Here is a 22,003-nt window from a genome sequence, read left to right on the forward strand (position 1 = left end):
AGCATGAAAAGACGGAATCCACCTCATGATGGCGCTAGCAGGAACAATTCCGACTGTCTTCGTCTCGCATCATTCTGAATGTCTGCAGGAACTGCTTTATGCAGTTCCTGTAAACTCTTCCCGTATTGATGGGCAGCAGTTGTTTCTCTGAGGTCATCGGTGATGATGTGGCGTCACACACCTGGATGCTCCAGAACAGCAAACATCCACGACTCAAATACAAATTCAGAAAGACTTTATTGATCCCAAAGGGAATATAAATGTCATTAATTTTAAATTTGTGGAGTGATGGCTGTGAGCAGGACTCCTGCTGTGATTAGGTTTTCACACTGATGATCAGTTTATGCAATAAATTCCTGTAAAACTTTTTATATATCATGTCTGTTGTTTATCTAAGCTTGTATTTACCAAATTTCAAGTTTTTTATATATAAAAGAAAATGTTTTATGTGATTGTTTCTGTGTGAGAAACATCATAGGACCTGGAAGAGGTGCAGATGTAAATATTTCCATTCCATGTAAACTCTTTTTATTATGAATTTAAGAGCTTGTTTTTAGTTTTTTTATATTGTTGTACATAGAAAATATTGTTATAATATTGTTATACTCAATGAAATGTACTGTTTTATTACAAAAGCTGTATGCTGTTTTTTATACTATAATTGTGTCAAAGTTTTGTGACAGCTCTGTTCTGTTTTCAAAATTAAAAAATAATCTTTATACAACTTATTTTTATTGGTTTGTTTTGTGCTCATGAATATTTTACACTATGATAAGGAATGAAAGATATACCATATAAACTTCTATGGTGGTATTATTTAACTTTTAACTTTGTCAAAGTGATTAAAAAAGATTCATTATTCCTAAAAAGCTGCTAAATGTTGACAACATAAAACAATCTACTTTTTCATTTTTTTCACATTAGCCACCATAAAGTCATGACAAAAATGTATACATTAAAAAAAAGATCATTTTTGTGGAACTCAACTCCAAAAATTCACTTTCTTTCTGTCATGGCATTCTAGAAAGAAAGTGGACCCAAAAATAACTCCCTGTGGAATCCCACATAGGATTATAGCACCACTGAAAATAAATCCTTTCATCTTATCAATTAATATGTTTCTAAAACCGCTAGAAATTTGTTCCTGACAAGCCTTAGTTTAGGTTTTCGTGTGAAAGTTTGTGATTATCAACATCATTAGCCTAAAATTAATCTCAAAAACGTTCCTATGATTTTAACGATGATGACGTGGCTGGTTTATCACTCACTCATTCTCAGGTGAAGTAACAGAAAGAGAGCAAAGAGACAATGAACTATGAATCTGTGTTAATCATTGAACAGAGTGCAGACAAAGACTGCATTATGATGGGACTAATGTCAGATTTCAGGTTGGAGGCTTTTTGGCCAAAGGTTGTTCAAGTGATCTTTTTGCGTTTTGTCGGAGTTGGACTTTTAAGAAGCGTTCACTGGAATGACGGTGACTTCGAGAAAACAGTATGTGGTTTCCAGACCTAAGTACTCTGAAGACAGCCTGGCTGAAGACCATGAGAAAATCGAGAGGAAACACAAAGCGCTCATGGTGCATGTTAAAGAATACTTGACGTAAGTGTTCCTGGGCTCAATCAACGCCTCAGTGGCGATCAGCTGCAGCGCTGACCCGTCTCTCATTTTTAACCTTCTTTTTTTTTTCATAATTATTCAAGATGAAACAGATAATATTGTCACCTGTGTGGATAACTGTGGCCAAAAGTAGATATATAGGTTATAGACAATGTATATTCTTCAATACTATTTTTTTTAAGAGAGACAATTAGATGAACTGTTATTTTTTCTTTGTGTTTGTTGGATTGAAGCAGCTGCGATGCAAATCGTGCCAAAAAAGCGCTGGTCTCTGTTCTGCCTGTGATTGGCTGGATGAGGACGTACAGAGTCAGAGAGTGGCTGCTGGGTGATGTGGTGTCTGGGGTCAGCACCGGACTGGTGGCCATCATGCAGGGTGAGAACACCAGCCCCACTGTTTGGAAATGAGCTTTCACTTATTCACAAACTAAAACTCATATTTAATCAAAATCTATGTGAATTTCGATTTATGCACTTTTACCTTCCACCTACCTTTCCATCAATATACTTGGATGCAGATGCACAGAGTAACTACAAGATATGAGTTAAAAGAGGGGAAAAAAGGGATAAAAAGACAAATAAACCCTTCGCCTTGGCTGGAATGGAGAAAAAAGGTTTTACTCAATCTCTAAATCCTCCAGAAATCCTGGGTCCTGTTTTATTCACTGTTAGTATTTGATGCATTTTTTATTGACTGACTTTTATTAAAGTGTCTTCCAAGTTGTGGTTTTCTATCGGACACACTTTGAAACTTCTTGCATTTCAAAGAGTTCATGACGCCACATGACGTTTGGCCTTGGCAGAGAAACAGTCCCTGAGCACCACGGATCCTCCATCGTGCCTTTTCTGGACACTTTGTGTAAAATCTTTGTGAAACCTGCACATTTCACAACCTGCCCCACCTGGAGCGTATGTTAGCAAACAGCTGACTTCATGTTTGCATGATGATTACATCTGATTTTTCCTCATTCACTTTTACTTGATACTTGTTACTTTTATTTCAATAAAATAAAGGTTTTAAAACTCGATTCAACACTTTTTAAAAATGTTGCTGTAACTCAAAATCCAAGGTCCTTTAAGGAGTTGTTGTATAATCTGTGGGCAGGAAGGATCTCCTGTAGCAGTCTGTATTGCAGTGAGTCTGAAGAAGCCTCTTACTGATGACATTGACTGTTGCTCTGACGAAGTTGCGTTGAATATTTGCCTGACTTATAAAGCTCAGCAAACGTCTGCCCGTGTTGAACAGAAAGTTTTCTTGTTCCTTCTCATTTTGGAAAATGTCTAAAAAAGGTTTGAGCCAAATGATACAATTTAGAAGATATAGATAGTCTTTGTCAGGGCTACCCCTGACAAAGACCAAACTTAAAGACTTCTCTCAGTTTGAAGTTAGCAACAAAAACACATCTATTAAAAAAACTTTTGCAAAGTTTTCTGGCATTCATTATATAGAAACCATTCTAACTGACCTAAAATTTAAACTTTAACTTCAGACAGTGAAGAAAAAAATTCACTTTTTTATTTTCTATTTGTACACAATAGAAACTTCTGGTTTCTATTGTGTACAAATTTAAGTTTGGAAATTTTCCCGCCTGACAATAAAATGCTGAAATGATTTCATCACATTTATCGCCACTGCTGGTAATCTTGTGTGTCACACTTTTCCTGTCATGAGCATCACCTGTGATTCCATAATTACCCTTATTACAGCACAAAGCAATAAAAAATGTGACTCCACTTTTAATGTAGCTAAACAAAAATGTCAAATACTTAAACTTTGTAGGGATACTGGTCTTTTCTGATTCTGTTTTTGCTTTATTAATCTATAATATTGTCGTCATTTCCTAGACATAATAAAAATGTTTAACTTGACAGTAGCTTCACTCAGATCAAATATCTGCAAATATTTTGTCTCTGTTACTTACCATGAAATGTACACAAGAGGCAGGAAATGTAAAAAATGATCCTGACTGCTGTTAAATGTTAAAGGAGACCAAATGCAAAGGAGAGGATTAAAGGCTCCAACTACAAAAGGAAAGAAAAGTCTCTTCACACCAACCTCTCCTGAAACTAATGAACATCATCTTTAAACTTATTTGAATGGGATTTCCTGTGTCTTCCTGCAGGACTGGCCTTCTCCCTGCTGGCGTCGCTGCCTCCCAGCTATGGACTCTACACGGCTTTCTTCCCAATGCTGACATACTTTTTCTTTGGCACTTCAAGGCATATATCTGTAGGTATGTTTTATTACCAGGGTCTGTGCTTTACTCATTCAATCCAAGTTTTTCCCAAGAGATAAAACAAGTGTTTGAGCGTCTTGCATAATATCCGTGTTGCTGGGTGGATCTGATCATTTTGATCAGATTAGTGAAGATTTGACTCGGCTCGTCCGGTTCCATCCTCTCTGAAGGCTCCTTCCCTGTGCTGAGCCTCATGGTGGGAGCCGTGGTGACCCGCCTGGTCCCTGAAGACGGACCGCATGCTAACATCACAGATTTTGAAGGCCTGACCCCGGACCAGAAGCGAGTCCTGGTGGCCTCCTCTGTGACCTTCCTCATGGGTATTTTCCAGGTGAACTGGATTCTTTATCCCTGGATCATGTAATTCTTTTCTAAACAGACTTACATCTGAACCCAGAAGTTTACATGCACCAAATAAAAAGACACATATGCATCTTGTTTTTTTTTCTCACTATCTGAAGTTAAGTCAGACCAAACATCTCTTGGGTTAGGTTAGAGTTGCCAGAATTGTTTCTATTTGCTGAAATAACAAGAGAAAAAAATTACAGATTTATTTAACAATTTTTTTTATATGAATTTATGGAACTCATTTAGCAAATAGAAATAATTTTGGTAATTCTAACGGTCCTATAACAGGAAAGATCTGATCTGACTTAACACCAACCAACCAATCAACCAAACAATCAACTAATCAATTGTCAAGTGCCATCGTTAAACATCAAAATGTTGGCTAATGTTTCATTTTTAATGTTTCAAAAGCAGTTCTAAAGAGCTGAGTTTTGGTATTGATTTAAAGTCACTCTGTGTTTTGGATGTTTTACAATTTTCTGGAAGTTTGTTCCAGTTTTGTGGTGCAACTTGTTTATTCGCTGAACATAAACTTCTGCTCTCAAATGCTTGTTCTCTGCTTTTTTTGTTTTGTTTTGCTCCGTTGCAGCTCGCCATGGGGGTCCTGCAGGTGGGCTTCATTGTCGTCTACCTTTCAGACACTCTGGTGTCTGGATTTACCACAGCAGCTGCTGTTCACATCTTGGTGTCGCAGCTCAAGTTCGTGTTGGGGCTGACTGTTCCAGGAATCAACGGCCCACTCTCCATGATATATGTAAGTCCAAATTTGGTGCAATCCGATGACAAAATGAATCAAATGTTTTTCCTAGGGATGAAACCCCAACCTGACCAGATTGTACAAATCAGTGCCAGTAGCCTCCCGCCCCCATCCTTTGGGGCACAGCACTGGGCAATCAGTGCCCCTTACCTTAACCCTCCTTACCCTCCAAGCGATGCGCCTGGTCCACAACCAATGAGGAATCTAACCAGTGTGTTATGGGAAATACAGCCAGCCTTGGAATCATCCAGTACAAGCTCAAGCGTTTCTCTGGTGACATGTTGGTTAAGTTTCCTGATCCTGCTACCCTTAAATGTTGATCTTAGACAAGTCTTGAGGTTTGAGGTGTTGAGGCTGGATAGAGGTCTTGTTTAATCTCATATACTGTCAGTTAGTCAGGTGTACTTGAGTTATTGGGTCAAGTTTTAAAAAGGGAATGGGAGCAATTAGCTGCTTGAATCCTGACTTTTCAAAATTGGGATTCTGAGCTCATACATAGGATGAAGACAAACCTGCCAACTAAGCAGCTTGTCATTTTATGTTAGGGTGACAAAACATCCTAACACTTCTATTAAACATACAGTTTTAGGTTTTATTAAACTGTAAGTTGTCTTTAAAGATCAGCCAAACATCCTAGTTGGCAAATGTGTTACTTTTATCCCAAAAATTGGTGGTTTGTACTATAGCTGTAGAGGTTGTTGCCCGTGGTGACAAAAGAAAGAAGGGTGGACAAGACTAAAAAAAAACATAATTTATCAGTCATTTTCAAATGAAGTATTGAGGAAATGATGCTTGTTGCTGAGAAAAGCAAGATTATTTTGAGTATTTTCTCCCAGCTTAAAATTCAAAGATTTTCTGGAGTGTGCTTGGTAGGAAGTGGCAGAAGGAAACCGGGGAGTGTTACCAAATAGCTGCTTTTAAACCAGGTCCTGTTGTCATGGTGAGGGTCAAGGGTGCTTAAGGGTCACAATGACAAACCCTGCATCAGTCCAATCACTTTAGTATAGCGAGTCAAAGGCAAGGAACAGAATATGACTCAAACTTTTGTCTGTATGTGTTTAGCTCAGATAGAAGGCCCAGAAATATTGATACAACATAAACATATTCCAGAAATGGTAGGGAATTATTTATGTTAGAGTATTATATTTTGGAACACATCGTTCAGAACGAAACAAACTCACCCAAGGGAGATCCAAACATCTACCAAAAGGTTGATCAACCCTTGATCTGTGTTGGTTTTAGTTGGGTTTTTTTTTCCCTGAATTCTCACTGTTTTCAGTGAAAAATGTTGGTTGCCACCAAATCAAGACAGATCTAAGGTTAGTCATAACTTTAATGGACAAGATGATCATAAGTGGGATTGTTTGGCATTAACACTGCAGATAGAATTCAAGAAATGGGTTAAAAGTTGCAAAAGAATGTCCAGGTATGATAAGGATATTTATTGGGAATATGATTTGATCATTTGATAGGTTGACTATCCTTAGGGTCAACTGCAAACGATTTAATTGAATGTATATTCACTGCTTTGGTATATTTCTTTGAACAAAATCTTCATCTTCAGTAAAGAATGCTTTTCAAGACGCTGACATGTGCTCCTGCTTGACAGACCTTGGAAAAGATCTTTGTCCAGATCACCTCCACTAACAAATGTGACCTGGTGATGTCTATAGTGATCATGGTGGTGGTGTTTATTGTAAAGGAGGTTAACGACAGATACAGAGCCAAGCTTCCTGTTCCCATTCCCATAGAAGTTATAATGGTGAGTTCTTATGTTTATCCTCATTTGTCTTTTTTACGTGACTTATTATGGAACTCCAAGGTATCCTCTACCAAATAAGACTAGTACACCGTATTTCATCGTAACTACTCATGAAAAATGTGTGTTTTCATTCACACAGACTGTTATAGCTTGCGGGGTGTCCTATGGCTTCAACTTTGAGAAGAGGTATGACGTTGAAGTTGTTGGCACAATGGTTAGGGGGTAAGTTTGAAGTTCTTCATGTATGCTTTCCTCTTGATATTTCATCAGATAAGTTATTAAAAATAAATAAAAAATAACCACTTTCACGTTCTAGGTATGAGTCTCCGATTCTGCCTAGCGTCCAAGTCTTCCAGGAGGGTGCAGTGGAGGCCTTTCCTGTAGCCATTGTAGGATTCGCTGTAGCCTTTTCTGTGGCCAAAGTGTACTCTAACAAACATGATTACACCATTGACGGTAACCAGGTGCGCTCTTTGCCAACGCTTGATCGATAGTTTGCCTCTGCTCTAACAAATGGAGTTAATTGATCACTGATGGTCAACAACGAGAGTGTAAATCCTCATAACTTTAGGGTTGAATATTGCTTTTATATGATGGATTGCATGAGTCAAGCATGCAGTAAAGAATCCTTTGACCTAAATTGATTATACTTTTTTTTTGCTGATAATGGCGCTGTCTTACATGTCGGAGCTGTCTTACATCTTAGGAGCTTGTTGCATTTGGGGTTAGCAACATGTTTGGAGCAACCTTCAGATCTTTTGCAGCCAGCACGGCCCTTTCCAGGACCGCAGTGCAGGAGAGCTCTGGAGGCAAAACGCAGGTCAGATGTGTCCAGAATTGTGCTCACTCTCTTCCATATCCCCATCTTCCACTTGTACTCAGAGTTTACTCACATCACAAAACCAGGTTGCCGGGCTGGTCTCAGCGATGATGGCAATGATTGTCACAGTGGCCCTTGGCTTCCTGCTGGAGCCACTTCCAAGGGTGAGATCGTCGATGTCTTTATTAAATAGTAAAACTGTTGTTTTCCACCTGCTAGTTGCTCAACATGCTACTGATAGCCCTCGTGCTAACATTAGTCTTGCTAAAATAAGCATACTAGCTATTTTCTGTATCTATTACTCATCTGTATTATATTGAGTGGATTAAGCCACTGTTCGCCAACAGGCTACTGATATTCGATAGCGTCAACATGCTAGTTGCTCTACATTTTAGTGCTAGTCCTCATGCTAACGTTAGACGTTACACATTTTAGTGAATTTATTTAGATACTAGTCACATTTAAAATACTGAATGGAGTAACTTGGTGTAAAATCCACATGCTAGTGACACCTCACATGCTACAGACAGAATTTAAGCTAACCTTATCATTTTAGCTCATTTTCAGCATAAAAACATTGGATTCCAACCGACAAACACACTTTGGCAAGGCCCTAAATATTTGTAGTTTGATTCCTCTGTACAATAGTAACGATAACTATTTTTTGTGTGACTGCAGTCTGTTCTGGGTGCCTTGGTAATCGTCAACCTAAAGGGGATGCTGATGCAGTTCAGAAAAATACCGTACCTTTGGAGGAGAGACAAACCAGAATGTGTAGGTGCTAATAGACTGTTCAAAATAACAATTTTATATAATGCTTTGAAAAAGTACTTGCCTCCCTGCAAATTTTCTGTTTCTCTTCCTCATCTTTTTTCTTCTACATATTAATTTTTTTCTGGGCTTTAATTCTAAAGTAGCTTCCACAAAAATCAGTAATTCTAGAAAAAAAGAAGTACTGAAAAAAAATGACAAAAGCAATTTCAAAATTCTGGAGGATGCAATATTCTGCTGCATAACCCAGGAGTTCCTGACTTAAGTCGGTGGTTCCCAAAGATTTTCTAGGCCCCCCTATGGATTACAATAAAAAAAACCCAAAGACGAAAAAAAAAATCAACTGGCCACACACACCGTTCAACATAAACCTATTAGACATATAAACATATTTTGTTTTTAAACTCCACTGAAGTTTAATTCATACTATAAACCATCTTTGTCATCAACATTTTTGTGTAACTGTTTTTTTTTTTGGTGTTTTTTTCATTCACCCATACCACTTCCTGTGCGCCCCCGCAATGACTCTGTGGCCCCCCGAGGGGGCGCGCCCCACACAATGGGAACCACTGACTTAAGGTCAAGAACAGGTAGATTTTACTTCAGATTTTCTGCTTGAGACTAAAATGTATGCTTTCATTTATTACAGTAAATTGTCCGGGTTCGTGTTATCGGTGTCTCATATTAAAAAAAAAAATGTACGGTAATGACCTGATTCATTAAACTGTGACAGAAAACAAAGTCAGAATAGAATCTGTGAGTGGGGCAGATGCGGTTTCATCGCACTGTATTTGAATTTTTTATGCTGTCGTTCTGGTACTGACTTTTTTGGTGTGTGTGCAGGTGGTGTGGGTCGGGACGTGCCTGGGTGCCATCCTGCTTGGACTGGATCTTGGTCTGGCTGTGGGTTTAGGCATAGAGCTTCTGACTGTCGTCTTCAGGACTCAGTTGTAATAATACACTTTATTGCATCTGACACGAACGAAAAAGGAAACTTTCAGTTGTACTGAATCAGATAGAAAGGCATATATGACATAAAAACACATAACTTCAAAGGTAATATGAGTATTGTAATAAATTGGCAGGACTCCATTGCTATTTCTTGTGTAATTATATTTTATAGCATTGACATGTTGCTTAAGTTTATCACTCATCAGTTTATTACTCATTGTTGCAATCAGGGGCCGCGCCAGGAATCTTGACAAAAAATTAAATCAGACAAAAACAATTAATCAGAACCAGGAGGAGGGTATTAGTGCCGTGAATCATCCTCATTCACTCGCTGCTAAATGTGCTGATGACGGAGAAACAACTTATCGTTATTGCTAGCTACAGCACAGCACAAAGCAAGGAGAGGGAGGGAGCAGCCACATGAGATTGTGATTAACAGAACTAAAACTCTCCTCCCTGGTTGTTTCAAGGTAGTACTGGGAGAAAGCAGATTAAATAATATTTTCACAGATTTTTTCTCTGCCATACTGTCTCAACATAATGACAGTTTTAACAAATATGCAGTGGGTTCAGTGCAAATATGGATGTGTGTTTTTTGGTCTGAGAGGGGCAACATTTGATTTTTACTATTTTAGAAAACACAATATGATTAATTTTGCAATTGACAGGCCCCAATTTTTTTATATTTCTATAAAATAAATAAATAAATTGCAGAGGGCCCTTGGATCTGTCATAACTTTTCCCCCAAATACGCCCACACCCTGGTTGCAACAGTGTTCAATATAATTCCTATTAATAGAAAATATTTAAACCAATCCAAGCCAAACCCTCAGCAGGTCTGACTGCTGTGACAGCAGCCTGCCCCCTGCTGGTGACACAGTGAGACATGCATTGATGTTTCAACAGAATCCAGAGACTCAAAATATGTTTATTCAAATTATGATTTTTTTTTCTTTTTTTTTTATTTTATTTCTGTCCTATAGAATAATGTCTCAACTTAAGGAAGGTTTTGGTTCCTTCTCTTTCAAAACAGTGCCTCCTCTCATTGGTGACTGTAGAATCAGGTTGTGATGTTTGGCTGAAAAACCAAAACAAAGTCTCTGTTGAGTCAAAAGTGGAGAACAGATCTACCGTAATGGATAAATGAAAAGCTCAACAACATAGGATGAAAATTCATCATTTTTATGTGGCTCTCAAATTTTGATGTTTGAATCATGCACTCACCAAATGTATCACAGCCAAAGTCTGAAAGATGGAAAAGCTACTGGCTCACCCAACATCTTGTTGGTAATGTAGAGGGGACAGATTCACTTGATGGACGTGGAGCAAAACAAACAAACAAACAAAAAAAAACCTGACATAAGCTGCTTTCATTAGACCCTGGCCTCTAATTTTTCTGACGAAAAATTAGAGATCATCAGCAGATTTGAATAGTGGATGCAATTGATTAATTATGTCATTAGTATGTCTTCTCAGGGCTGTCTTGTGAACAACTGCTGTTTCTCTTTAGCCCCCGCTGTTCCATTTTGGTCAATCTCCCAGGTACAGACCTGTACAGAGATCAGAAGGATTATCCTCTGGTGAGTTGGTAAAATAAACTCAAACACTCTATGTCCATAAAATCATAAAATCACGTCCATCGTCCTCAGGTATGTGAACCAAAAGGAGTAAAAATCTTCCGGATACCTTCGCCCATCTTCTTTGCCAACATCGAGTTCTTCAGGAACAAGCTTGTAGAAGCTGTGCGTATAAAATGATGCTGCTTTCATCTGGGTTTTTTTTTTGTCTTGGCTTAAATAAGGAAGCACAAAATGATCACACTGTGTTCCAGGTTGGGTTCAACCCTCTCAGAGTTTTACGGAAGAGGAACAAAGTGCTCCGAAAAATCAAGAAGCTCCTACAGAAACGGGATCATGGCATCACAGAGGTGGGAACTTATTCTAGATAGAGAGTAAGTGAAAAAAACAAAACAAAAAAACCTGCTGGTGTTTTGTTGGATCAAGAGGATCATAATAACAATAGAGGAGCTGCAGAGAGTTACAGCTCAGGTGGCAGACTTTCCACCAAGGATGCAATATCCACTGGTGATCACTTATCCCTGACTTCTTTACTTTGACAGTAGTTCAGAGTTTAATACCATCACCCTGCAGAGAGTTGGACTGAACACCACTTTACGTCTCTGAAGCCTGGACTTTCTGACAAAAATACCTCATCATGTTCATGTTGGAAAATATACCTCCACCAGTGGAGCTCCTCAAGGTCGTGTTCTCAGCCCTCCGTCATTTACTCTGTTGACACATGACTGCGTATTCAGACATGAGGGGAATCTAGTCACTACGTTCGCAGAATGCACCACATTTTAATAAAAACCTCTACCGGCTCTGAACGCAGAACTTCAATTGAATAGTTAGATCAAAGCATATTTATATGTTAGAATGGTCCAGTCAAAGTCCAGACCTGATTCCTAGTCGCATTTATCCAATCTGAGCTTGAGCTGGTTAGTAAAGAAGAATGAGTTAATATTTCCATCTCTAGATGTGTAGACATGGCAGAGAAGCTGGGAGTGAACATGATTTTATTTTCACTGGAAAAAAAACGTGATAATTTGCTCTGATCGGTTACATAAAATCCCAATAAAATGCATTGAATTTTGCTATAACATGCCAAATGTGGCAGAGTGAACGTTGTGTCTTTAATTCTACTTTCTACTTTTTGCATCAGAAAGGCTTAGAGAATTTGTTCTGGACTGCAACCGATGACCCTGAAGTGAACGCGGAGGGTCTGGAGCTGCCGGCCGATCTGAAGGAGCTTCCATTCCAGATGAACTGGAGCGCCGAGCTTCCGCCGGAGTTCAGCGTTCCCACAGTGAACCTCCACAGTCTGATCTTGGACTTTTCTGCTGTTTCCTTCGTGGACATTTCTGCGATGAAAGGACTCAAAATGGTAAAACAGCAAATCTGCCTAAATCCACATATGGATTTATGTGACTCGTTTCTCTCATCCACATGAGAAAAACAAGCTCTTTCGCTTTATATTTTAAAGTTCCACATGTTAAAGCCGTATGTTATTCTCTCTGCAGGCGCTTAAGGAGTTTACGCGAGTTGACGTGAATGTTTACATAGTTTCATGTGACGGTGAGTTCAATTCAGTCCCTTTGAGGATTTTTCTCATTGTGTAAAAAAACATGACCACCAGGCAGATGAGCAGATGGATGAAAGTTGCTGAACCTGAAAGTGACGCATAACACAAAGGCCACTTGAGACCAAAGTAAGGATAGCAAAGCCTGCGTCTCAAGTTAGAGTTTTTAAAGTGACAATTTAAGTGGTGAGTTATGCAGTTGGAGGCGGAGAGCCACAACTTAGAGATTCAACAAACCAGAACCCGACGGAGGAACTTAAAAGCACTTTGTGAAATCTGTAAACACACTTCAATCACAGCAAGTCTTGATGACGTACTATTATCCTTGCATGGCATTTACTTCCTGTTTTTACGAGAAGTTTCTGCAAAGGATTATTTGTTGCCATAAAATGCCCTTAACGTTACATATCTAGTTTGAAAAACAAAAGAGAAGCTGCTGAGGATTTGGTAAAATTGTCTGAAAACTTGAGACATGTCCATGTATTTATTGTTTACTTGTATCAACAGCCCTCATCATGGAGAAACTGCACAGCTGCATGTTCTTTGATGATGAGATTCAGACATCCATGTTCTTCCCAACTCTACATGATGCCGTGCTGGACGTGCTAGAAAAACATGAAGACAACAGCACTGACAGAGTGGTGAGAGAGAAAGAAATGCAATTTGCTGATATTATATTACTACTTGATATACCACAGAACATGTTTAAAAATAAAAATGAGTGCTATCTGCCATCTTAAAGAGAAATGCCTAGTTGAGTTTCGGGTCAAAGTATTTGGTCCACCTGGGGTCAAGCGATGTGTTGGGAGGAAGTAGCCAAATCATCCAACAGTCAACAGGGACATGGCTGCTGCGTCTGGTACCAGCATATGTCCAAATAGAACCAAGGTGGATCTATTCTGGATCAGATCCAGAATGATGAAGATAAGCAATGATGCATCGCATGATGCTATGCAATTTCAAGTTGCCAACGTCATAGAAATGTTCTCCCAAAGGAAATGTGTTATTTTTAAAAAGTATGATTTTTTTGTTTTAAAATTAAGAAAAACTTAAAACATTTTCATTTGGTTGTATATATCTGCAGAAATTGTTAAAAAAAAAATCCCAGCAAGAACATACAATTCTTAAAAAAACAAAACTCACACCTCATAATCATTCACAGCTTTGTTTTGCCAAATAAAATCCCAACCTTTTCATTTCCTGTTGTCTTTGCAGCTGAAAGACACCAAGCTGTAGAAGAACAACCTGGAAAATCAACTCATGGAAAAACCACCCAGGAATAGTTCAAGCAGCGTGTTAATATTTCAGTCCAGTCACTGACTGTTACTGCTGTACATTTGGGATTTCACTGGTCATTATAAGTCATTTCATTTCATCTCACAAGTATTTTTTTTTCTACAATTCACTGCAATAAAGTTTGAATTTTAGGTATCAGATGATACCTGGAAATATTTGAATTATTTTGTGTTATTGAACCTTCATGATCCCAGGTCAAATTTTCATTTTCAACAAGAACCTGTTCAGGAAGAATCAAACAAAATATACAATCATATTCTTATCGACTAAATATGCTGAGTACACACAAGTCAGCCGTTTTTAAAAGCAGGTGCATTTTTCACATCATATGGATCTTACTGATTTGATAAAAGTTGATATTGAAGTATTGAATGTACTAAGTTTTGTTTTTTCCAAGTCCAGCAAAACGAAACCTAATTTATGAATTTATTAAATGAGTGTTGCTGGAAATAGAGCAAAGATGGGAAGGGGTTTGGTCAATGATACTTTTATGAATTTGTATCAGTTTATTCATCTGCATGAATGGAGTAATGGCTACAAGTTCATAAATACCACAAATTGGTCAGTGAGTAATTGTGTTAAAACAGGACTAGACTAAAAAATCTCCAGTTTCATTTTTTTATTTCACTTTTTCTTTAGTTACAAATGAAAATATTTTCAAAAACTTTTAGTTCTTCCAATCATCCCTTCTATGAGTTGAGCTGTAAAACAAGCTTATAAAACAAGATGGCTGCCTTGGATGTGGTGACATCATCCAACTATGAAAACTGAATGACTGAATTAAAAAAAACAAAATCCAGATTTTCTTAAAATCAAATCTTCAAAAAAATGTATTTATCGCCCAGCATTGTTTAAATATTAAACTAGGAACCTAATACAGACGATTTCATTCAATTACCATCAAACAAACAGGAGAAAACATCAGCTGTTATGAATTTATTGAATTGCTTTAACATATGTTAATGTAGGTGACAGCAGTCGACATATACACAGATTTTTAACATGTCATTAAAAAAGCTGAAATCCGTCTTTTCTCAGGGTCTGTAATCTGTTCAGTGTGGAGCTGAGCTCAGCGTGTGGAACAGATTCCTCCCGTCACTAACGACACTCACACTAGCTATGAAAATGAAATGACACTGACTGGCAACCAGCTGGCAGCTTACTGGTAGTATGGCCTGTAGCGGCTCTGGTCTGGGTGGTGCGGCCCTGGCATCTGACCCTGGGGCGGGGGCCCCTGCATCCGGGGCGGTGGCCCTCTGGGGGCAGGCCACATGCCCGGGCTCAGACCCCCCGGCTGGCTGAAGGGGGGGCTCAGGGTGCCCTGGTCCTCAGGGAACTGCTGCATGGAGGAGGGGTTATAGTGATGTGGTGGTGGGGCGTTAACAGGGGGACCGCTGTGCTGCGGTGGAGGTCCTGGGGGCGGGTGGTTGATATAAGGGGGGATCTGGCCTATGATGTGCCCAGGTGGGGGAGTGATAGGTGGGGGAGCTGCTGACATTGGGGGTGGGGGAGCCTGGCTGTACACCATGTGTGGGGTCCCAGAGGCCTGGGCAGGATGCTGCATGGGGTGGCTGATGGGTGGCGGAGGGGGAGGAGGAGGGCCAAAGTTATGCTGCGGTGGCGCCATCATGTGGTGGGAATGTGACACCACAGGTGGTTGACCGGGGTAGTCCCCCGGGTGGTGGTGGGGGGGCTGGCCGGGGCCGGGCCCCGCGGGGTGGGGGTCCCGGGACGATGAGTCATCGTGGATGGGCACCGTGATGAGGTTGCTATGTTTGCGGGTGGTGACCGTGGAGATGCGGAAGGTCTCAGGCCCCAGTGGGGACGGGGGCGGCGGGCCGTCGTGGGGACTGGGTGGGGGTGGCTGGCTGTAGGGCGGCAGCGGCGCCGGCAGGTGGATGTGGCTCTTCGGGATGTGGGGCGGCGGCACGCGGAAGCGCTCCGGCACGTCGGGCGGCGCCAGGTGGACGGGGTCCTGGCGAGACGACTTGGACGCCCTCATGTGGCGGTGGTTGACATGCGCCTGCAGGTCGCGCTGGGACAGGTAGGTGCGCTTACATCCCGACACGATGCTGCACATGAAGAGCGAGCCGCGCTGGCACTGCTCGATGCGCTGCACCGGCTCCGTGCAGCTGTACATGTTCAGCCTGGGAACACACACACACACACACACACACACACACACACACACACACACACACACACACACACACACACACACACACACACACACACACACACACACAGCAGACATGAGCAACATCACTCAGGCCAGGGACTTGACTCATCTGTCAGGAAACGGCGCCTCACCCTGGACACATCTTCTCTCCTTTCTTCTCGTGCAGCAGAGCGCAGTCATAGCAGAAGACATGCTTACAGGGAATCTGAGACGTTAGAGAGGAGAGTCACAACTGACAACTCATTCATTTCAATCTATTCAAAATATAGAACTATTATTATTATCAACCCCAGAGTGGTCGATTTTAAATGGTTTTTACTATTCAGACTCCAGCTACCAAGCCTAACAATAAAAAGTTGACTGGACAATACGATGAATAACTTACACCAGCGTTCCATATCAGTCGATGTTATTGTTTTTTTATTACAGGAAATAATATTAGCTACCATGACTATGCGGATGACACACAGTGACTCTGAACCCATCCAATCACTGAATAAATATTTAGAACAGATAAATGTGTGGATGTACCAAAACTTTCTCCAGCTGAACAGAAACAAAACTGAAGTCATCATAATGATCTAAAGCCAATGCACAGCTTCTGTTATTACAACTAAAAACTAGCGATCAGCCCGAAACCTGGGAGTAGTGATGGACTTGGACCTGAACCTTGCGAGCCACATAAAGACAGTTACAAAGTCGGCCTTCTATCACCTGAAGAACATCTCCAGGATTAGAGGACTAATGTCTCAGCCAGATCTAGAGAAACTCATCCATGCGTTTATCTTTTGTTGCATTGATTATTGTAACAGCGTCTTCACAGGCCTGTCCAACAAATCAATTAAACAGCTGCAGCTGATCCAGAATGCTGCTGCTTGTGTTCTCACTAAAACCAGGACGATAGAGACATAACAGCAGTTTTAAAGTCCCTCCACTGGCTCCCTGTAGCTCAAAGAATAGATTTTAAAATACTGTTGTTAGTTTACAAATCACTGAACGGTTTAGCACCACAATACATCAAAGATCTGCTGCTGTTATATCAACTTCCAGACTCTCAGGTTCTGGTTCTGCTCTGCATCCCCAGAACCAAGAGAGGAGAAGCAGCTTTCAGCATCTATGGACCAAAAATTTGGAACAAACTTCCAGAAAACTGTAAAACAGCAGAAACCCTGACTTCCTTTAAATCTCAACTAAAAACACACCTGTTTAGAATTATATTTGAAATGTAATATGTAACAATGTATTGTTTATTCTATGTTGCATGACTTTGTGTTTATGATGTAAAGCACTTTGAAATGCCTTGCTGCTGAAATGTGCTATACTAATAAAATTTGATTTCATTTTGATTTGATTTATGTTGCATACCATCCGTCCGTACAGCTGAATGGGGAGACCGCATTTATCACAGAAGTGGATCGGGACTCCATCTCTTTCACCGACCAAGTTCAACTGTTCGCAAAATGACAAACATGGGAAAATGAGCTTTAGTATCACATTATATGATCAATGTTATAACTGGTCTAAAGGCAGCGCACCTTATAGTCCCAAAAAAGCGGCTGTGGAAATCTCCTCTGACTCCCGAACACATCGCCAGCTTTAGTGCAACAGTCAAAGCGCTCCTCTTGCTTGAAGTTGTATTTATCTGTCAGATTTTAGAGAGAGAGAGAATGAAGCAGAGTTGACAGACTGGGAGAGCAACTATAAAACTCTCCTGTTGTAATTTTGGTCCACATAACATAAACCGGAACGGCAAGAATTATCAACAAGTCATATCAAAACAGAGAAGAAGTGAGCAAATTTTAGCCTAGCATCTCGGCCAACAACTGGTACCAACAATCCAATCTCCAAACTTTGTCACGTTAAAGGCAATCTTCACAGCTTTTCAATTAGATATTATGAGATTAGGATATGTTTGGAAATTTTATCCAAAGAGGGTTGCTACTCAGTTTTGCAAGCAAAATTTCCATCCTTTTCCAGACTTAAATTTCTAAAGGACAGAACAAAGAAAGGAATGTAGGAAGACACAACATTAAAATAGATTGTAAAGTCTCTAAAATCAGATATCTTTCAATCATCCATATTTATCCTGGCACTGCAAATACAGAATTTAAATTTTGCAATTTTTCAGACCTCTCCAGAATGCACAGAAACCTTTAACAGAAATAAAATCTTTTCCATTCACAATCAAAACCCCTGGTTACTAATGGTGTTGGGAAGTGCTGCATGGAGCATGTAGCTCACCAATAGGCAACTGATATGAGAAACAACTCAATAAAAACTACATCTGCAATCATCTATGGTGACAATGATCAAACTGTGCAGATTATCTTTTGCACTTTTACAAAGTAAACTTCCCAATTCGTTCAAATCTTGAATTTAAATGCACAACAATTTCAACAATTTAAAATCTTTTCATTCATCTCCGCTGAACCTATTAAATCAGACCTAATAGTATTCTCAATGAACAACTATTACAACTCTCGACCTGTGGTCTGTGTTGAAACTCAACGGTTTACAGGGCGCCCAGAGTGTCTGCGGTGTTGGCTCATGCCTTGGGCCGGCTCTGCTTACCATCCTCTCCAGTTTCAGGTTTACAGGGTCTGATGCCGGGTCTCTGGATGCGGGGCGGAGGTTTGCTCCTGAGGGGTTGCTTGGACAGCAGCTTAATGGGAATCCGTCTGCGAACGTCCAGGTCACTCAGACTCCCCGAGCCGTCGCCGCCTGGGAGGTCATTTTCTGCTGATGATGAAGGAAAGGAAGATGAGCAGAAAGAATCAGAAACTCATGCAAACGAGTTTCTGGGGATATGACTGTCATACAGTAAAATTCAAACAAAAATATAACATGACATAGGTTTTGGTTATACAAGATGAGAAGGAGAGAAAGAAGAAAATAAGGAAATTTCACAATTAATTGTCGTGACAATACTTTCATATAATACTCCAACTAAGTCAATTTTTTCTCACATCGTACAGTCCTAGAGGAATCGTCATTCAAAATGCAACAGGCCTTCTGAAGGACAGCATACAGACATTTAGTAAACACTCTGAGTGACAACACTCTTTGGAATGGAAGTTGTTCATGAGTGAAGATGACTCAGTTTGTTCAGTATTAGTGAGGTTTTATACTGATTTTAATTCATTTTAATGCCTTTGGCACTAAAATGAATTAGTGCTGAATGTCTAGGAAACTTCTAGAAAGATAATTGTTAGATGTACATGTTTTTTAAATCCGCAGTTAATGTTGTGTAAAATGTGTAATCACATCATCTTTGTTTAAAGAAAGATAGAGAAATATTTGGTATCTATATGTGACATCAACTCTGGTCCCAATATAAATTTATATAAAAAAATGATTCTTTGTAGTTGCAAAGAAATATTGGGATCCATCAAGTATTTTTGAATTTAAATTAAATGCTTTCACTATGCAACATCACAGTACGTTTTAGAAAAAAATAAATAAAACACAGGGGTTTATTTTTATTTTCTTTTTGATACCTTCTTGAAATTATGTGCTACTTTGTGTTTGTTCTAATTTCAAATTAGTGTGAACTTCAAGATTTATGTGACTGTATAAAAATATTAAAGGTAGCTTGTTTATATATGACCACTGTAATAAAAGTGGACAAATATTAGAATTATTATTATACAACTATATCCGAATAGTAATAATAATTGTTTAAATTAAGCCAAACATGCAAGACCACTACAGTTAATAATTGTGCAGTGGATTAATACGTTTGGTAACTGCGTTACGTTCATCTTATTCAAGTCGAAATGAATTTTAAAAGCACTTTATCATTCTTTTTAATCTGGCATCAATGTAACTACCACGGCGGCTTGGTACAACGACCGCATAGATTACCAATTGATGTGCAACACCGACAGCTTCACATTTAGTGTTAGAATATAACCACAGAAAACAGACCACTCGAAATGATTTGACTGTGTAAAACAAATAACACGACTCAACTATAGTGCAGGGGACAAGTTAGTTTAGCGTGGACGATTAGCCACATCAGCTAACATTGATCAGGTAGCATTAGCGGCCTAACTCTGTCGGAACCAATTTAACTCCAACTATCGTGCGAACATAAGTCACCAGTGTGAAGGATGGTAATTAAGCAAGGCGCTGTCTAATATAACAGGAAACTATACAGGCTGTCAGTCTGAACGCTAACTCTGCGTCAGTATAATGTTGCACTGTGCCTGACTGTCTCTGAGCATTTTTAGCTTCCTGTAATCATGCAACAGAGCAGTAAGAGGCAACGATACGTCTCAGGACAGCAATGTCTTAAATTGCGCTTTGTTTTAGCCCAGAAATGCACTATGGAGAAATAAAACGGTTCAAATAAAGACAAAAAACAAACTTTGTTAACAGCGGCTCGGGCTAGCAGTTTGCTTACCGCCTTGGTCCATGATCCAACCAGAGAACGCAATGCATTATGGGACTGGCGGAGAGGAAATGGAATGAAAGGAAGAACACAAAAAATGATATAAAAGTATTTTTTATTCAGATGCAAAATATGTAACGATATGCGGTAAATAACACTGCAGGTTTACAGAAATGATTTTTAAAGAAATGTAGTACGGTCAATAAAACATAGCGACTGAGACAGAAGAAAAACAATAAATAAAATATTAATCAAAACAAATAAAAAGTATGGAGAACAAGATAATATATAGAGACATCAATAATGAAGCTGCAGTTCAGCACACAGAACCATATCAGGGATATCCACACCCCTGAATTGACGAATTAATCCCATTAATTTTAACGAATTAATGGGAATACCGTATGCTGCCACAAGATGGCAGTCATGCGTAGCAAACCAGCCAACAGTTGCGCAGGTTTGATGTAAACCAACGATAATTTTGAAAAACCAAACAATAACCGGGTTGGCTTTTTAACCTCTTCAGCATATTGAACATTAAAAATACAGCATCATCTCTTTTTTGGCTGATCATTGTAAAGCTGCCATAAACAGTTCATAATCACTAACTGAACTTTTATTAGAGAACAGAAGGCAAGAAGAGAAAGGACGAGATGCAGCTGTGTCTTGTCTTGGTTGTTCAACTGGGGGTCGTGCTCCCACACAGGGCTTCTTGTGTTGTGAACCAGTGTTTTTCTGAGCTTTTGATTGTGTGACATTTATTGGTTCGAGGGATGAATGCAGGCAACATTTTCCGGAGTCTCTTTCCTGGCATGAAACAAGCTGGATTTCAAAGCAGGGGAGGCAGAGGAGAGGTCAGAAAGCAGAGCACTGGGTATGATTCGATCGCTGGTGAGATCTTCATCCAATCAGCGATGAGCAAAACGTCTGTCTTGAACCTGCTTGGATCATCTGAGCAATTTGTAAATCATCAAAGTTTTGATGGTTATGGGGATTTTAAGAAAGATCTTTTCAGTTAGATTAGATTATAAGACATTGTTTATTGTAATTTTACAGAATGATGCAGAAGCAAGAATCTAAGCAACACATTGAAGGACATATGAGATGGCTAAGATGTGTACTCACAAGAACGTTTGATTAGAATACATAAACGGTAAAATTCTTCTGAAATAGTAGGAAGTACCTTATTAAAAAAATAAACGGAGGTATGGCTGCTCTTCAGACTAGTTGGACCTCAGCTGAGGAAGCAGGCTGAGAATCTTTTTCGGTCAGAATATTTTCTGTCCTAGTTTTTAGTGGTGAAAACAAATCGTTATGAAAGCAAAATTCAGACAGAACAGAAATTTGCATACCAAATCAATTAACTGTTCTGACTAAAAGGTGGAATGTTTGTCAAAGATTATTTATTGAATGTTCCATGAGAACAATATTAAACCCAACTATTCACAGGATTCGTTGTTAATTAACCCGGAACTTTAGCTTTTGAATAAAACTAAAGATGAACGAATGAATCAATAAAATCTACGAAAGAATTTAACGAAATTCTTTCATAGAGCTAAGAAATAAATGCCAGTGCAAGTATGTTGTTATAAATAGAGGCATTCTTGTGATTATGAGAAATATGTTCTGGTTGAAACAAATGTTGTGTAAAATGTTGGCACATCAGATGTTAGAGTTGTCCAGAAGAAACAGAGTCAAATTTTAAAAAAAAGTTGTAATCTGACATCAGAA

General features: G+C 39.4%; 2 protein-coding genes across 3 annotated transcripts; one reads left to right on the forward strand and one right to left on the reverse strand.

Annotated features, from left to right (window-relative positions):
• Positions 1 to 1,400: 1,400 nt before the first annotated feature.
• LOC129376207 (chloride anion exchanger-like) lies at positions 1,401 to 13,861 on the forward strand. Its single transcript, XM_055055742.1, has 19 exons — positions 1,401 to 1,602; positions 1,854 to 1,996; positions 3,744 to 3,854; positions 4,028 to 4,188; positions 4,795 to 4,959; positions 6,572 to 6,724; positions 6,864 to 6,946; positions 7,041 to 7,188; positions 7,431 to 7,544; positions 7,631 to 7,708; positions 8,223 to 8,318; positions 9,159 to 9,265; positions 10,777 to 10,846; positions 10,916 to 11,008; positions 11,098 to 11,193; positions 11,988 to 12,209; positions 12,346 to 12,400; positions 12,912 to 13,045; positions 13,620 to 13,861. The coding sequence occupies exons 1-19, from the start codon at positions 1,472 to 1,474 to the stop codon at positions 13,638 to 13,640; spliced, it is 2,181 nt and encodes a 726-aa protein (XP_054911717.1). The 5' UTR covers positions 1,401 to 1,471; the 3' UTR covers positions 13,641 to 13,861.
• A 760-nt stretch (positions 13,862 to 14,621) lies between these two features.
• On the reverse strand, positions 14,622 to 20,319 carry cbll1 (Cbl proto-oncogene-like 1, E3 ubiquitin protein ligase). Of its 2 annotated transcripts, none has more exons than XM_055055534.1 (6): positions 20,285 to 20,319; positions 18,451 to 18,618; positions 17,415 to 17,521; positions 17,245 to 17,328; positions 16,011 to 16,084; positions 14,622 to 15,847 (listed from the first exon to the last, which is right to left on the reverse strand). In XM_055055534.1, the coding sequence occupies exons 1-6, from the start codon at positions 20,295 to 20,297 to the stop codon at positions 14,860 to 14,862; spliced, it is 1,434 nt and encodes a 477-aa protein (XP_054911509.1). In that variant the 5' UTR covers positions 20,298 to 20,319; the 3' UTR covers positions 14,622 to 14,859. The 2 variants fall into 2 exon arrangements, with proteins under 2 accessions (XP_054911509.1, XP_054911510.1); XM_055055535.1 differs by having other exon boundaries at positions 18,451 to 18,615; positions 20,285 to 20,317.
• Positions 20,320 to 22,003: the final 1,684 nt, after the last annotated feature.

This window comes from Poeciliopsis prolifica, unplaced genomic scaffold (assembly GCF_027474105.1).
Source record: "Poeciliopsis prolifica strain line A6 unplaced genomic scaffold, Auburn_PproV2 SCAFFOLD042, whole genome shotgun sequence".
Lineage (NCBI taxonomy): Eukaryota > Metazoa > Chordata > Actinopteri > Cyprinodontiformes > Poeciliidae > Poeciliopsis > Poeciliopsis prolifica.

Excerpts from the sequence above, each read along its gene's own strand:
- LOC129376207 (XM_055055742.1), top strand. The coding sequence starts at position 1,472 with ATGACGGTGACTTCGAGAAAACAGTATGTGGTTTCCAGACCTAAGTAC. Across the intron at positions 6,725-6,863 it reads TTCCCATAGAAGTTATAATG|ACTGTTATAGCTTGCGGGGT; the intron begins GTGAGTTCTTAT and ends TCATTCACACAG. Across the intron at positions 9,266-10,776 it reads GTCGTCTTCAGGACTCAGTT|CCCCCGCTGTTCCATTTTGG; the intron begins GTAATAATACAC and ends GTTTCTCTTTAG.
- cbll1 (XM_055055534.1), bottom strand. Across the intron at positions 17,522-18,450 it reads ACCTGAAACTGGAGAGGATG|ATAAATACAACTTCAAGCAA; the intron begins GTAAGCAGAGCC and ends AAAATCTGACAG. Across the intron at positions 17,329-17,414 it reads CGCTTTTTTGGGACTATAAG|TTGAACTTGGTCGGTGAAAG; the intron begins GTGCGCTGCCTT and ends TTTTGCGAACAG.